Source organism: Brachyhypopomus gauderio, chromosome 7 (assembly GCF_052324685.1).
Source record: "Brachyhypopomus gauderio isolate BG-103 chromosome 7, BGAUD_0.2, whole genome shotgun sequence".
Classification (NCBI taxonomy): Eukaryota; Metazoa; Chordata; class Actinopteri; order Gymnotiformes; family Hypopomidae; genus Brachyhypopomus; species Brachyhypopomus gauderio.
This window is the reverse complement of record NC_135217.1, coordinates 5,762,460-5,774,959: the sequence shown is the minus strand read 5'-3', so window position 1 is coordinate 5,774,959 and position 12,500 is coordinate 5,762,460. Positions and strand designations below refer to the sequence as shown.

The 12,500-nt window shown below is 51.5% G+C and overlaps 1 protein-coding gene across 1 annotated transcript in view; it reads right to left on the bottom strand.

Annotated features, from left to right (window-relative positions):
* Nucleotides 1-12,500, bottom strand: part of LOC143518599 (active breakpoint cluster region-related protein-like) — a 43,702-nt gene that overhangs the window by 30,826 nt on the left and 376 nt on the right. The window contains exons 2-4 of the mRNA XM_077011178.1: nt 10,236-10,310; nt 4,840-4,937; nt 4,602-4,733 (exon numbers count right to left, since the gene is read on the bottom strand). Of these exons, the coding sequence (XP_076867293.1) occupies nt 4,602-4,733; nt 4,840-4,937; nt 10,236-10,310 (305 nt within the window). The remainder of the gene's footprint in view (nt 1-4,601; nt 4,734-4,839; nt 4,938-10,235; nt 10,311-12,500) is intronic.

The following is a 12,500-nucleotide window of genomic DNA, read 5'->3' as shown; positions in this document are numbered from 1 at the left end:
CAGGTCTCATATCCCAGACCCCAGGTCTCATATCCCAGACCCCAGACCCCAGGTCTCATATCCCAGACCCCAGACCCCAGACCCCAGACCCCAGGTCTCATATCCCAGACCCCAGACCCCAGACCCCAGACCCCAGGTCCAGGTCCTGCTGGTAATGAGAAGCGCTGGACGTGTTCGAAACGTGTTGGATGTCCGTCAGCTCAGGGCTAAAGCCAACATCAACAACTAAAAATATTAAACCAGCATTTTCAGGTTAAAGAAATTGTAGAATATGATTGTCAGGCCACAAATAAATCTATTTGAAGTTCAGTGTCCTGGCTGGACACTGATTTATTTTCTGATACTCCCCTCAGAGACGCTTTACACCACCATCGTTTCCCACGGCACAGCAAAGAGAACCAGAAAAACAAACCTCTGTGGTGGGTGATGACCGCCATGACCCCTGGGGGTCAGAGGTTATGAAGGGGCTGATGGGGAAATAGACCTAAAAAGGCAGTTTCTAACAAACCAGCGGAGACGATTACTCCAGTGGGGCAGGTTTCCCCTGACTGGTGACAACGATGAGGGAAATACGCTGATTGGCTCATCTCATAAGACATGATTAGTTCATACAAGATGCTATAAAAGCCACCATTTTAGTTCAAACACATTATCCACTCAGTGTGCTATTTCCAAACTAAGAAGCTCTTGGCATCTTATTACGAAGAACAGCAAACTCTTAAGTTTTCCCTCACTTCCACTGAACCGAGAAACCGTGACTTGCGGTGACGGACTATAAATGGCGATTTGACCATTTAAGGCCTTTTAAGACTGCAGCTGGAGAGGGACTTTACACTGGGACGTCTCTGGGGAGACAAGAGAGAAACGCTGGGCTCTTTCCACCAGCGTGCGAGCACACAGGAAAACAGAGGGGCTGCAGCCAATCACCGCGCTTTGTCTACGGTGAGGGACCAATCCCCTGCCGGGACAGGAACGGGAGGAGGGTCTGTGAGGAGGTCCAGCGTCCGAGCGACAACGCAGCTACGGAGAGCCGTGAGGGTCACTGTAATCACCACAACAAGATGGCGTTCTCAGCAGGCCTGCCGTCCCACGTGACCTCTCTCTCCGTCTGCCCCGTACCTCCGCGGGGATTCCCCGCCCCTTCACCCTCTCCCTTCACCCTCTCCCCCCTCCTGGACTTCACGTTGGCGGTGTTCGAGGGCTTCCCGGGACAGCACATACCATTCTCCGGAGTGGCACGCTCATCCCGGGCCTCAGTGGGTCTGCATGTGGTGGAAATATCTCCCCGTTCCCTGCGAGAGTGATGTTCCCCGCGTGTTTTTGTTTTATGGCAATGTATGCGCTGGTGCCAAAGCCACGGAGGGGAAAGAGGAGGAGTCAGAGACTGGGAGTGTGGGGGAGCGAAAGCTGATTGGCTGGAGATCAGGAGGCGCACACACACACACACACACACACACACACACACACCAAACTCTCTCACTACCATGTCCTTCTTACTGGTATTACTACCTCATATTCTAGTAACTGTACCTTATTACGGTTTCACTTACGGGAAAGTGGGAATTTCACCAGCACCTTCTTTCGAAAGCTCACGAAAACCGCACCCTCCTCACACTTTTAGATTCTCAGGAAGGGATGTGTGAGAGTACAGGCCGAGATATCATAACCGTCATTACACACATGCTGCAAACGTCCGGTTGCATATGAAGCTGGTGTGGATTTGCGTTCCCGTAATGGAGGCGTGATGGTTTCCTCTGAAGCGGACTCTGGCCTTGACCCGACTGAAGGGCTTACAGCTGACAGCGAGTGAGGCTCCGTGTGCTGACGTTTCAACCCTCCACAAACAGAATTAAAAGGCTCTTTCATCTGATCGTGTGGAGCAAAATCAAACCCGTCAGTGTGCCTGGGGGGTGTTGGGGTTGGTGGGGGGGGCTAATGGGGTCCAGTGTAGCGGGAAGCATTAAACAGCAGGTGAAACGCACCCAAAACACTGATCATATGAGTCAGTCCTGCCGTGAGGCAGAGCTGACGTGAGACACGGAGCAAAAGAACAAGAGCAGAAACGAGGAACCAGGCCGCACCTCCACCATGAAGAACACACCATGAAGAACACACCTCCACCATGAAGAACACAGACTTCACCTCCACCATGAAGAACACACCTCCACCATGAAGAACACAGACTTCACCTCCACCATGAAGAACACACCTCCACCATGAAGAACACAGACTTCACCTCCACCATGAAGAACACACAACACACCTCCACCATGAAGAACACAGACTTCACCTCCACCATGAAGAACACAGACTTCACCTCCACCATGAAGAACACAGACTTCACCTCCACCATGAAGAACACAGACTTCACCTCCACCATGAAGAACACACCTCCACTGTGAAGAGCACACCTCCACCGTGAAGAACACACCTCCACCGTGAAGAACACACAACACACCTCCACCATGAAGAACACACCTCCACCATGAAGAACACAGACTTCACCTCCACCATGAAGAACACACCTCCACCATGAAGAACACACCTCCACCGTGAAGAACACACAACACACCTCCACCATGAAGAACACACCTCCACCATGAAGAACACAGACTTCACCTCCACCATGAAGAACACACCTCCACCGTGAAGAACACACCTCCACCGTGAAGAACACAGACCACACCTCCACCATGAAGAACACAGACCTCACCTCCACCATGAACAACACGCAACGCACCTCCACCATGAAGAACACACCTCCACCGTGAAGAACACAGACATCACCTCCACCATGAACAACACGCACTGCACATCGACCATTAAGAACACAGACCTCACCTCCACCATGAAGAACACTCAACACACTTCCACCATGAAGAACACACCTCCACTGTGAAGAACACACCTCCACCATGAAGAACACACCTCCACCGTGAAGAACACACCTCCACCGTGAAGAACACAGACCACACCTCCACCATGAAGAACACAGACCTCACCTCCACCATGAACAACACTCAACACACTTCCACCATGAAGAACACACCTCCACCATGAAGAACACACCTCCACCATGAAGAACACACCTCCACCATGAAGAACACACCTCCACCATGAAGAACACACCTCCACCATGAAGAACACACCTCCACCATTTCTTTATCTATTTCTCAGGGCTGTGGTATTAATGGTCACGTTAGTCACGTTCCCTGCCACAGAGTCATGCAGGCACGCACATATCCACCGATACATCACCAATGAAGTGTTAAAAGTGTGAAGCCTGTGCCGTGCGAAGCAGTGTTTCACACTCGTGTTAAAAGACCTGCTCACTGTTTCAGCACCGAGTGTCTCTTCACAGCCGCGTTCTGAATGACACGTAGCACATCTCAGACACCGCTAGCACCACTCACAGCCCCTCATCTTTGAGATGTGTGCGTGTGTGTTTACGTGTGTGTGTGTGTTTACGTGTGGCGGAGCCAGGTGAGAGATGCTTGCAGCACACCGCTGGCTACAGGTCTCCAGAGACATGCTGTTGTACGGGGCGCGGGCCATGGGGCAGTTAAACTCACCCCACTCTCCGCTCGCCAAACAACCTGCCCTAGATTCCCACAGAGGAGGAGGAGAGGACAGCAGGGGACGCTCCCAGCGTTTAGCATGAAGCTGGGGGGAGGAGCATGGTGCAATGGGGGAGGAGCATGGTGCAATGGGGGAGGAGCATGGTGCAATGGGGGAGGGGCATGGTGCAATGGGGGAGGAGCATGGTGCAATGGGGGAGGAGCATGGTGCAATGGGGGAGGAGCATGGTGCAGGAGCATGGTGCAATGGGGGAGGAGCATGGTGCAATGGGGGAGGGGCATGGTGCAATGGGGGAGGGGCATGGTGCAATGGGGGAGGGGCATGGTGCAATGGGGAGGGGCATGGTGCAATGGGGGAGGAGCATGGTGCAATGGGGGAGGGGCATGGTGCAAAGGCACAGATGGAGCCGTGATGACATCAGCATCGCACGCAAGAAGGGCCGCCCGGACCGACTCGCCCTCGGCAACAAGAAAAGGTGTGGCAGGAGGATGTCTCCATAGCGACGCACGTCCACAGCTGTTCTCCCTACTCTCCCGACACGCCCGTTCTCCACGCTCCCCCATCATAGCACTAACGTGGCACTGAGTCACTGGACTCCAGACTGACTGCGAACTGTAGCGACCCATCTGTGCCCTGGAGAAGGTGACGGCAATGACAAACACCCAGCCGTGCCTAACTTTAACTGGGACTCTTTAACTGGGACTCTCACGTGGCATAAGAACCAGGATGGGGAAAGGAAAAGAAACAAAAAAACAAAACAGCATCTTCAACTGCACGTGCGCACGTGTGAACGCTTGGTGAGAACACTCAGCAGACAGCATCTCAGAATACACCCAAGATGTTAGGCCTGTTCTCAAGGATGCACGTGTGAGGGCACGTGAGATGACACGTGTGAGGACACGTGTGAGGACACGTGTGAGGACACGTGAGATGACACATGAGAGGGCACGTGAGAGGGCGCCTGTGAGGACACGTGAGAGGTCACATGGGAGGTCACGTGAGACGCTGGAGAGGTCACGTACCTGTACTTGGCCCTTGCCCATGATCTTGTCCACGATCTCATTGTCGTCCTTGTTGAGCTTTGACTTGTCGTAGCACTTCTCATAGCACAGGATCCGTAAGCACTGAGAGCCCTCCAGCTCAATCTCAAACTCCTATTGGACATGTGTGGAAAGAGGCGGGACATGTGACATCTGGACGCCGCCCCAGTTACCTACCATTGGTTAAAGGGTGGGGGGGGACGGATGGACAGAGACTCACCTCGTTCCAGTGCGGCTCGGCGGTGTCGCGGAACACGCGGGTCTTGGCTTTGCTCACGAAGTATCCGAACGAATCCACCTCCAGAGTGCAGTAGAGATCTGGGCCAGGCGCACAGTTATGACATCATCAGCTACGTCACACGCCACAGCTCACTAAAGCTGGCTGAGACTAATCAATACATACAGGAAACATTCGCAATCAATTTCCATTTCTAACAAAACACGTTTGATTCTAGGAATCTAATGGGCAAAATGAAGAAAACAGCAATAACAAATATAACTGTAGTAATAAGAATCAGATGCGAGTACAATGTTGGCCCTCAGTTTTTCTACGGCACAAAACGTATTTATTGAGCACATATCAGAGGGTGAAGCTCTGCTAACTGCAGTCTGCCCAAACCCATTAATTAGACAACATGTCCATATGTAGCAGCACTGAAGGAGAAACGTAGAGACACCCAGAAGAGATGAACCCCCCATGGGCTACACTGCAGCTACACAAGCAGCAGGCTGCCAATTTCCTGTGTCTCTCTATCTCTGTCACACACACACACACACACACACACACACCCACACACACCTGTTTGATTGAATCACTGCAAAACAACAGTGGGTGTGGCTCACTGACAGCATGACAGATTGCTAAAGCAAGTGACCGTTGATCTGTGCAGTGTGTAAGGTGAGTGGGGGGGGGAGTTGCCCCAGGGGGGTGGTTGGGGGGATGGGGGGGAGTTGCCCCAGGGGGGTGGGGGGGGGGGGGGGGGAGTTGCCCCAGGGGGTGGTTGGGGGGATGGGGGGGAGTTGCCCCAGGGGGGTGGGGGGGGGGAGTTGCCCCAGGGGGTGGTTGGGGGGATGGGGGGGGAGTTGCCCCAGGGGGGTGGTGGGGGAGGAGGGGGGGGGTAGAGTTTTGGGCTAGTAGTCATGTGTCAATCAATATGCTAACTGATGCTTTTAGATATAGAGTGCACATAAAGAAGGAAGAGGGGTTAAAGAGGGATACTGGATTACACACTCACACACGCACGCTCACTCATACTTTAATAACTTAATAACTACTCTTAAGGTGGTGCATGGTGAAGTCAGACCCCGTGAACAGGTACCTATATTTGGGTTCTGAAGAGCAGTATCCATACGGCAGCTGGTTCCTATGTGCTCAGGAGTGAATCACAACACACATCTCAGTGCCACTTGTAGGGCCAAATTAGTTTTTGGTGGAAAACCAAAAGTAATTTCTATGGTTCCCCTCAGACGCAGTCAAATCAACCAAGAGTTCAAATTCTGCTCCAACACTGCATCCAGGTCACTGCCTGGAGACATTTTTATTCACTTTAATACTTCACAGTTGAACCAGCTAGTCCGTCACGCCTTGTTAAGACCTGGAGGAGGTTTGAGCAGGCTGAGATTTTGTGGGCATGTGTTGATGAAGAGGATTTGGGTTGCAGCTGACTTCCAGTGTTTCTTAGCAACAGCTTTTATTGCAAACTAAAGATGCAAAATTTGAACTCCAAACATGTGGGGTGTGTGGAAAATCATGTAAATTTGTCTTTTTTTAAATGCCCGAGCTGTCTACTGAAACATTTGTCCTCTGGTGCTCCATAATGGATGCTAGATGCAACAGAAGCATTAGTGTGTGTGTCGTTGGCATGGATAGTTAACTTCACCCTCTCTCTGATGACAGCTGACTGCCAGCTAGCAAACGGCACCAAAAACCTGCATGTAGATAAATAAATACAAATAAATACCTCCTTAAGAAGCACCACTACAGGTAAAATGCAGCATTTTACACGTTCACTTTTAAATGTCGGTAAACTGCAGCGATCGACTTGCAGGTGATCCTGATGGAGGAGTGGCAGCCCTGTGTAACGGGAGAGCGGAGGAGCAGATGAAGGAGCCAGAGAGAGGCTGTTTACGGCCTCCCCCATACTGGGGAACACGCAGATCTTTAACTCCATCCCCATAATCCCGGGCAGTAGAGCTGCCCTTTTACGACGTCCGGAAGGCCGCTAGTTCACTCTGAGCGTGTGCGTACGCGTCCCATTTCCTCCAGGCCTCGTAGCCCAGCTTCAAATCCCAGAAAGATGACGGGGAGGCCAGATCTGGCTCTGCTCTTGGGCCCACGTGGGAGCTGGGCGCTTTTTTAGCAGTGCCAGACACAGAAACCCAGTTCTTCAGAGCAGGGAAGAACACGTGCAGAAACCCGCCAGTGCTGGCACACACGTGTGCGCCCCAGCGAGCCGCCCAGGGTGGGCCTGGGGGGCATGACAGGCGTCGGGAAGCCTGGAGGGCCAGGGGCCAGAAGGGCCTATCAGAGTGTGGCTCTCTTTGAGACGGGCCTATCAGAGCGAGGCTCTTTGAGACGGGCCTATCAGAGCGAGGCTCTTTGAGACGGGCCTATCAGAGCGAGGCTCTTTGAGAAGGGCCTATCAGAGCGAGGCTCTTTGAGAAGGGCCTATCAGAGGGAGGCTCTTTGAGAAGGGCCTATCAGAGGGAGGCTCTTTGAGACTATGGTGGAGAGCGAGGCAAGAGAACCAGAACCAAGTCTGGAGCATCGCTACAGTTGCCTGTCCAGACCTGGGTGGGTGTGAGGGTAAAGCCCAGCTCCCAGGTGTGCAACAGCGGGCCTTTTATACCTGATCAAGACACACTCGCGCTAGCAAGGGTCAGCTATGGCCAAGTAGAGTGAGGCAACTGGACAGCAAGCCTGGATGTTTCTGTGTGTGTGTGTTTCCCTGAAGCTGTGTTTGTCCCTTTATAGAAATAATACTTGCTGTTGGTATGTTTGTGTTTGAGTGTGTGTGTGTGTGTGTGTGTGTGTGTGTGTGTGTGTGTGTGTGTGTGTGTGTGTGTGTGTGTGTGTGTGTGTGAGGGAAAGAGAACTGGGGAAAAACAGAACTCCCATGAAGAGCAGCATCTATTTCCAGCTCAAAACTGGAAGCACAACGCTTTTCTGGGAGGGGAAATCGTGAAACTGTTTTACTGAATTCCTTTGATTGGGTTCGTAAAAGGGACATTAACACGGTTCTGGAGTCAGTGACAATCTGGGACCGATGAAACTACGCAACATAAACATACAGAAACACAGCTGAGATCTTAGTAACGGTGCAGTAAACAGCTCTAAACGACTAGCCCAACACTACCCTCGTGAAAGTGACGAGCTATAAACAGCGTTTCACATCTTTAAAAACACGCAAAAGCAGCAGCTGAAGGAACCTTTGCTGTTCTCGCCCCTCGTTGCTTCTGAACTTTTAACGGAGACGCGCGCCTTCACGTCCTGTGCAGAGCACACGGCTCGATCATACAAAGGGGACCGTTTATGTGGGGACACGGATCGCAGCGAGACACGCGGGTGGCATGAATAAAACAGCAAGGTTTAGGTCTGTAAATGCCATGTGTGTTATAATCCACAATGGTGGGAGGAACTGGAGGTTAAAACGTGCATGTGATCAGCACTGCACTGCATTATGGGACATCTTGCATATTAAAACACACTGAAGCCATATGGTGAAATGTATTTCTTTGACCTTAGTTGTTTTGGTCCGTATGAATGATCATAATTCAACAGAACACCCACACCACAGTCATGTGGATCTCCTGATTGGTCCGGCTGCTCGCAGAACATGTGACATCACAAAACGATTGTGTGATTTGTTGAAGCGCGTGTTTGTGATATTAGCATCTTCAAAGTTGATATTGTGATAATTTCTCAAACAATAAACTGTGTAGCCCACATTTAGTACACACACACACACACACACACACACACACACACACACACGACACCCTGCAAGATGGCAAAAGGGGGACAGAAGACAAGAGCAGAGACAGACTCTCACAAGGTGAATTAATAATGGACGTAGCCCACACGCCGGGGGGAAGACGGACAAAGAAAACAAGCCTCTGCTAACGCCCCCCTCACCCCCCCCCCCCCCCAATGCCCCTCCAGAGGGCCGCCGGGGTAACGGTTCCTCAAAGCAGGCCTCTGTGAGAGGAAATCTGATCACAGATGGCTGATTGTTATCAGACAATCTGACTTCCAAGTGATGGCAACCATATGCTACAGCTAAAGCTAGGCTAATTCACTTAAAAATATATGGTGTTCCACATAACAATATTCATAGTAATAAAGTACATTCTCCCAACGCTGCTAGTCATGAATATTCATGTGGTATGTATATGAGTGCATAATTATGTAAAGAATCTTCTTACATAGGAGAGAGGAAGACTTGACCTGATTATGAATTTGGATGCAGAATAACTTCACCACGAAAATAAGATGAACTGCTCATCACAAAGTTATCTGAAACACACTCCATCTTCTCCTAAGTATACGCTTCTTATGTGCCCTGGGGATGTAGTCACCAAGAAACTAGTCCAAGAGTCTAGTGCCATGGAAACCACAGGTGCCATGACAACAGTGGTGTCATGGTTACAAGTGCCACATCGAGTCCTGGACCCGAAGACAGCAGTGGTGTTTGGTAACAAGAGCCCTTCGCATGTGGAGTACGGTGTGTTTATTTCTGCGTGGGGGGGGGGGGGGGGGGGGGGGGGGGGGGGTTGTATCTCCTTCATCAACAGCCTCAGGTCAATCTGCACGTCTTACAGCTGTTGCTGTTGTAAGTGTTTCACTCACAGAGTCACCGGAGTGGCTTCCCCTGGGTGTGTGTCATACAGGAATACAGGTGTGTGTGTGTACACACGCCCCAGGCTAGGGGCTGTCTGCACAGAACGCATCACATCCTGATCAATCCACTGCGGTGAACACAAACTTTGTTTCCAAACAGTCTGTAGGGCGGGGCCAATGCCTGCAGGGCGGGGCCAATACCTGCAGGGCGGAGCCCAAACCTGTAGAAGCTGCTGCTCTGCTGGGCCCTGTAGCGGGGGGACCGTTTAGCACATGCAAACGTGTGTGTGTGTGTGTGTGTGTGTGTGTGTGTTACTGAAACATGAGAAGAGTAACAGGAGTGTAGCTCAGGCTGTACGACAACCCCCAGGGACCAACCCTGTGGTCTAACAGACTCTCAAACACACACACACACGTACACACACACACACACACACACACACACACACACACACACTCCTGTGGTGGTCGGTAAAATATGTCTGATCAGACGGGTTTGTGTGTACAAAGCTAGTTTGGCCTCCTAAGGAACAGAAAACAATATCCTCCCGTTACCTCAGACATACGGTGTGAATTAGCTGTGCTTCTAGCTGAATAATGACATTGTCCAGCGCCATATGAATGTAAGCAACACTGTGATAGCAACAAACACATGTGCGCACACACACGCGCGCACACACACACACACACACACACACACACACACACACTCACACACACACACACACACACACACACACACACACACACACACACACACACACAGAGCAACTTACTGGCTGACTCCCTGAAGCCGGTGGCAGAATGTACGATGACATGGAGGAAACCATACAGGCCTGAGGGCTCCTCATCTGGAACACACACACACATACACACGCACACACACACGAGAGAGAGAGAGAAATACACAGTCAGTGTGTGTGTGTGTGTGTGTGTGTGTGTGTGTGTGTGTGTGTGTGTGTTGTGTGTGTGTGTGTGTGAAGAACACTGCAGCATATGTGGAGGGGGGAGGGGAGAAAGCGACAGTGTGTGTGGGTGGAGAGAGAGAAGGAGAGAAAGATGCTACATACATCTAAGCTTTTCTCATCTTGTAAGCACATGTCTCTGCTCACGGTGGACAGAGGAAGCTCCCCCACTCTGAGCAGCTCACACGTCCTGTAGTGGAGCTCATCCGTGCTCATGTTCACCTATCTTCAGTCCTACAGTCCAGGGCTAAATCTCCTCATCAGCATTAGACAGCATGGTCCACTCAGCTGGCCAATCAGGATCTCGCTCACAGCTGTTTCCAAACAGGCGTGTCGCGATATAATGTCCGTTTCCATCTGAGGAACAACCAATGACCTGGGTCATGTGTCATGGGTCATGACCCCATGCTCTTTGCCAAATTGCTCTAGAAATGCCTAAACCATATCCACCAACGAGAGAACCATTAGATATGAGGCTAAGGGAAACCTCGGGTGTAGGGATGCTCCTGTGACACTGTCAGGGGGGGGCACAGCTGTCTGGAGGTCAAACATATAGAACAGGGCATCTTACTGATGTGATGGGTCCTACACTATAGAGAGAGGAGATCCATGCGGTGCTGACCCCAGCCCTGACCCCAGCCCTGACCCCAGCCCTGACCCCAGGGTGGCCGTGACCTTTGTGAGGCCGAGTGAAGGCCACTAGCTCTACACCCCCCCAGGCTGATGGTCTGGGAGGCTGCACCAATCACACAGCTCGTCCTGGCCCCACCCACCTCTGCTGCCAGACTGGTACCGGGAAGCACGAAAACCCCGCCCCCTCCGCCCCCAGCGGAGGCCCCCAGCTCGGAGCCCGCACTACCAGCCTGAGCGGGTCTGTGTGTGTGGGGGGGTGGGGGTGACAGGGGGTCACATTCCTCCAGCAGCTGGTCTCCATTTCACCTCATCCCACCATGTTTCAGATCACAGCAGCACGTCGGGGGGGGGGGGGGGGGGGGGGTGCAATATTCCTCATACATGACATTACCAGGTCACACAGACTTATGGCCACGCACTGAAACGCTCTCCAAACATCACCCTCCTGGGTCTCTAAACTGCTCCGACAGTGCAGACTTCAGACAGCGATTAGTTACCTCACTTTATACCCAGTACATTTTAACTCACCAATTAACAACAAAATATTCTTGACAATGCCAACCGTGCAAGAGGAACAGTGACTCAATAGTAAAACCTAATGTGACACATGTGATGCAAAACCAGCACCGGCCAACAGAGGGCAGCACACACACAGATGTTTATGTCTACACTGAGACAGGCTTTAATTAACACTCTACATGAACCCCGAGGCTCTTAAAGAGTCACTTACACATACAGTATGTCAGATACATATGCAGTAAACTCCATCATCAGTGCAGAAACAAGGAAACTGTCCACCGAGACTCTGGGTCTGGGCGGAGCTAAACTAGAAGGCTGAATGAGTTTCCACTCTGCACAGTGAGACTGCCTGTTTATCCCAACAAGGGAACTGGATGAATTCTCAAGGTCTTTCTATGCACAAGAAGAACTAATCTCATTGATCAACAGTTTCTTACTGGGATGTTCGATGAATGTGTGCTGCTAATTATTTTCACTTGACTCAGGGGTCAGTAACCCCTACACAGATCCAGGTAATGACTGGACCTGTGCGCTACCCCAGCAGCGGGCCTGAAGTGGTGTCGGCCCGCTAGGTGCTGTTGACCTGGACCATCGTCATGTGTCCAGCACGCAACTCTGTTGTCACCCAAAGTCAGGCAGTGTGTCCAGGAGACCTGACCCTGACCGTGATCCTTGACCCCTGACCCCAACACAATAGCAGACCCAGAGATAGGACAGGAGTGAAGACAAAACTCCGCATTTCATCTCTGGATTGGAACCAGACTGCGAGTCAAATTGCCTTTAAGAGCATTTCTCAAAGGCTTGAGGACAGAGGTAGGGGGAGAAAGGTGTGTGTGTGTGTGTGTGTGTGTGTGTGTGTGTGTGAGGGAGGGGCTTCTCCACAGCTTCATGGAGGGTTTTGAGTTAATCTTTGAGTTAATCTCT